The sequence below is a fragment of the Palaemon carinicauda genome, chromosome 4, assembly GCF_036898095.1.
Source record: "Palaemon carinicauda isolate YSFRI2023 chromosome 4, ASM3689809v2, whole genome shotgun sequence".
NCBI lineage: Eukaryota > Metazoa > Arthropoda > Malacostraca > Decapoda > Palaemonidae > Palaemon > Palaemon carinicauda.
This window is the reverse complement of record NC_090728.1, coordinates 49,347,268-49,352,267: the sequence shown is the minus strand read 5'-3', so window position 1 is coordinate 49,352,267 and position 5,000 is coordinate 49,347,268. Positions and strand designations below refer to the sequence as shown.

General features: G+C 29.4%; 2 protein-coding genes across 2 annotated transcripts in view; one reads left to right on the top strand and one right to left on the bottom strand.

The window, feature by feature from the left end:
• The window catches only part of LOC137639933 (retinoid-inducible serine carboxypeptidase-like), a 14,152-nt gene extending 11,592 nt beyond the window's left edge, over window positions 1–2,560 (bottom strand). Inside the window, exon 1 of the mRNA XM_068372228.1 lies at window positions 2,437–2,560. Within this exon, the coding sequence (XP_068228329.1) occupies window positions 2,437–2,488 (52 nt within the window). The 5' untranslated portion in view covers window positions 2,489–2,560. The remainder of the gene's footprint in view (window positions 1–2,436) is intronic.
• The window catches only part of LOC137639062 (uncharacterized), a 100,979-nt gene that overhangs the window by 46,462 nt on the left and 49,517 nt on the right, over window positions 1–5,000 (top strand). The gene's annotated exons all lie outside the window — the stretch shown is intronic.

Here is a 5,000-nt window from a genome sequence, read left to right as displayed (position 1 = left end):
TATAGAGAGAGAGAGAGAGAGAGAGAGAGAGAGAGAGAGAGAGAGAGAGAGAGAGAGAGAGAGAGAGAGAGAGAGAGAGATTATACCCTTCCTACATCCCCCTTTCCTAACTTCACCCCGCTGGTTCGGCAATTTGTGGGGGTGTGTGGTTTCCAAGTGTACCTCTCGGGGTGCCCTCTCTCATCAGGTTATGACTATTCCCTCTCCCCTGAATGTGACAGGAAAGATATATATATATATATATATATATATATATATATATATATATATATATATATATATATATAGAGAGAGAGAGAGAGAGAGAGAGAGAGAGAGAGAGAGAGATACATATACATTCAGTATATATGTATATATACATATATATACATATATATGTAAATAAATGTATATATATACATATATATATATATATATATATATATATATATATATATATAATACATACAGTTTATATATATATATAAGTGTGTGTGTATGTATATATTCATATATATGTATCCATATACATAATGAATAGACGGTACCTTAGTGGTATCCAAAAATCTAAAACAGGGTATGTTCAGGTGTGTATATTTTTATATGTTAGAAAGTATATGCGTGAGTATCTGCAGATCTCTAGTTCCTCGATATATTCTCTGTGATGATCAGTGTAAGCTATCATTTAATGGTAGAAGTCCAAGACAAGATTACAGATGTACCTATTGAGCAGTGACGTAAATACAAGAAAATTTTATTCTTATAAGAACGATAATTGAGATCTAAACATTTCCTTTGCCTTTTAAATTCTAAGGAAATTTCATTTGCCATTTAAGAATCTAGAATATAATTTGCCCTTTTAATTTTCTATGCCTTTTAGAAATTCTAAAAAAAAAAAATAATTTGCCTGGTAGATATTCTATGAAATTTTTTTTGCTTTTTAAAAATTCTAAAAATGTAAATACTTAACTATAATATAAACTTTAACAGCTAAAATTTTGAGTGAAACATTTAATAAAAAACTAACATTATTAAACTTCCCAGAAATTAAGCAATATTTGCCCCAGTTAATAAGAACAATTATAATGATATTGATAAACAAATGCCAATGAAGATGGATCATTAACAATAAAATTGCATTACTTAATCAGGAAGTTGAATCGGTGGAACTTCAGAAATTCAAACTTGCAGCGAATATTTTTATGTTGAACAGGCTGACATAAGTCTCTTTTTATAATTTATATATGAAAAATATATTTTAATGTTGCTGTTCTTAAAATATGTTATTATAATTGTTCTTTTGTTTACTTACAATTTAATAATTTCCTTTCCTCACAGGGCTATTTTTCCCTGTCGGAGCCCTTGGTCTTATAGTGTCCCGCTTTTCTCACTAGGGTTGTATCTTAGCTAAAGATGATGATGATAATAATAATGATAATAATAATAATAATAATAATATTAATAGTAATAATAATAATAATAATAATAATAATAATAATAATAATAATAATAATAATAATATCTCTTCCTCTTGTTTCGTTAAAGTTTTTTATAGTTTATATAGGAAATATTTATTTTAAGGTTGTTACTGTTCTTATAATAATTTATTTATCCTTGTTTCCATTCCTCACTGGGCTATTTTTCCTGTTGGAGCCCCTGGCATTATAGCATCCTGCTTTTCCAACTAGGGTTGCAGCTTAGCAAGTAATAATAATAATAATAATGATAATAATAATAATAATAATAATAATAATAATAATAATAATAATAATAATAATATTTTTCATTACTGGGTTATTTTTCCCTGTTGAGCACTTGGGTTTATAGTATCCCGCTTTTCCAATTTTGGTTGTAGCTTGGCTAATAATAATAATAATAATAATAATAATAATAATAATAATAATAATAATAATAATAATATCATATTTCTCTTCCTCTTGTTTCGTTAAAGTTTTTTATAGTTTATATAGGAAATATTTATTTTAACTATGTTACTGTTCTTATATTTTATTTATTCTTGTTTCCATTCCTCACTGGGCTCTTTTTTCTATGGAGCCCATTGCCTTATAGCATCCTGCTTTTCCAACTAGGGTTGTAGCTTAGCAAATAATAATAATAATAATAATAATAATAATAATAATAATAATAATAATAATATAATAATAATAATAATAATAATAATTTTCATTACTGGGCTATTTTTCCCTGTGGAACCCCTGGCCTTAAAGCATCCTGCTTTTCCAACTAGGGTTGTAGCTTAGCAAATAATAATAATAATAATAATAATAATAATAATATTTTTCATTACTGGGCTATTTTTCCCTGTTAAGCACTTGGACTTATAGTATCCCGCTCTTCCAACTAGGGTTGTAGCTTAGCTAATGATGATGATAATGATGATGATCATAATAATAATGATAATAATAATAATAATAATAATAATAATAACTTAGTTACCTGAGGCAGCCACAGCCACAGAGACAAGACAAAGTAACGGTAAACACTTCATCTTGTCACGAAAGCCAAAGCTCCAATGATGTTGACTTGCTGAAGCGGATAGTAAGTAAGATTACCCTGGGAATTCCAAGGAACAATTACCCTTATCTCTCTCTCTCTCCTCTCTCTCTCTCTCTCTCTCTCTCTCTCTCTCTCTCTCTCTCTCTCTCTCTCTCCACACACACGCAGTGTAATAACATATTCTAACATGTAAGAAAAAAATAAATGGACATGGGTAGGACATATTATGAGAATGACAGATAATAGATGGACATTAAGAATAACAGAATGGGACCCTAGAGGATTGCAAAAGAAGTAGGGAAAGAAAGAGAAAACGACGAATTAACGAGCTAAGAATATTTTCGTGTATAGATTGGCATAGGAAGACCATAATCAGGCGTAAGTGAAAGGACTTGTCTGAGGCCTTTGTCCTGCAGTGGACTAGTTACGGCTCATGATGATAATTCTTTTGTAGCTTCGACACTAATAAAATGTACGAAAAATAATATAAAAAGTTTGTAGGTTCTGTTTTCCGTGAAGGATATAAAACCAATAAACGAAGCCATAAAATAATGCTGCATATGTATCAAATCTAGTCCTTGCTAACAGACAAATACATAAATAAATGTTTAAAAATTAACTACCTTGGTTGAAGTAAAGATTGCCCGATACAAAGGAGTTTAGAAACTCCATTTGACATAAATGACAATCGAAACATGGGCTATACTTTGTCAAAAAAATCAAATGTCATTTTTTAGAAGTTGAGCAGCAGATGTGGCTAAAGCATGGTTCTGACAATTTATTTATCGTGGTATATATATATATATATATATATATATATATATTATAATATATATATATATATATATATATATATATATATATATATATAATGATTCCAAGCTTCTAGATTTTGTTAAGGTTGCAAATCTATGGAAAACATTCTTAACACCAAACTGCTAGATCGCACCACCCACAGACATTTACATAGGCCTAGACCAAGGCAACTTAATTCATTTCTTTTTATAATTACTTTAATGAATATCGACTTGACATGTTATTTAAATCTTAATTTTCTGATTACATAACCATATATCAAAACCTGAAAGCTAATATCACTCTCTTTAAAAATTAAGGATAACAGTATCAAGCAATAAGTGTTAAGTACCAACTGTATCATCACATTTCATAACTAGAACTGTAATGAAGGTCGTTTGGAGTATTGTAATCATTCTCTTTATCTCTGGGGAAGTTTATTTCGATATAATCTATAAAAGTAATGAGTTAATGATATGATTAAAGATGTACCTTAATATCAGTGTTGCTAATTTTGTCACTGACAGGCTGAAAGAGAAATAACTGAAGATGTTCTCTCTCTCTCTCTCTCTCTCTCTCTCTCTCTCTCTCTCTCTCTCTCTCTCTCTCTCTCTCTCTCTCTATATATATATATATATATATATATATATATATATATATATATATATATATATATGATCATCATCGTCAGCCGCTGATAGTCCACTGCATGACAAAGGCCTCAGACATGTCTTTCCAAATGCGTCTGTTTGTGATCTTTCTAGGCCAGTTCACACCCGCAAACATTCTTATTTCATCAATCCATCGTCTTCTCTTCCTTCCCTTGCTGTTTTTGCAATCTCCAGGGACCCATTTTGTTGATTTTTATGACCATCTATATTATTATCATCTTTATATGTCCTGCCCATGTCCATTTATTTTTCTTACATATTAGAATATCCTCTACTTTAGTTTGCTGTCGTTTCCATGTTGTTCCTTTTCTGTATTTTAGAGTTATTCCTATATATATATATATATATATATATATATATATATATATATATATATATATATTTATATATCTTTCATAGAAACTTTCTTTTGAGCGTTTCCACACTTCGCTATAGGCTACCCTTTTATTATTATTATTATTATTATTATTATTATTATTATTACTTGCTAAGCTACAGCCCTAGTTGGAAAAACAGCATGCTATAAGCCCAGGGGCCCCAAAAGGGAAAAATAGCCCAGTGAGGAAAGGAAACAAGAAAAAGTAAAATATTTCAAAAACAGTGACAACATTAAAATAAATAATTAAAAGTACATTTTGCCTTGGCGATGTAACTTTTATATTCTGCAACTTTGGCATTTAACTTCTGAAAGTCACGAAATGCTCTGGTCGGTCTATTTACTAAAATCGTTGACTCTAATTATTGCCGAAATAATGTACAAAGTTTCGCCAATCGATATCGTTAAACTCTAAAGTTCTGTTGACTGTAACGTCTAGAATGAAATAGTGTTGAGTCTCATGCAATTACCTTTATTAGAATCAATTTTTATTTACCAGCTGTTGTTATTAAAGTTATTTTTACTTACTTTTGCTGTAAAAAAAAACATGAAAGTTCTTTTATATCTATAAAATCATATACCTGATTTGTCATTAGAAGTTTTTTTAGTCTAGTCACAGTTTGGTCTTTCACTTCTTGTTCTGTAGGATAGTGAGAAGATTG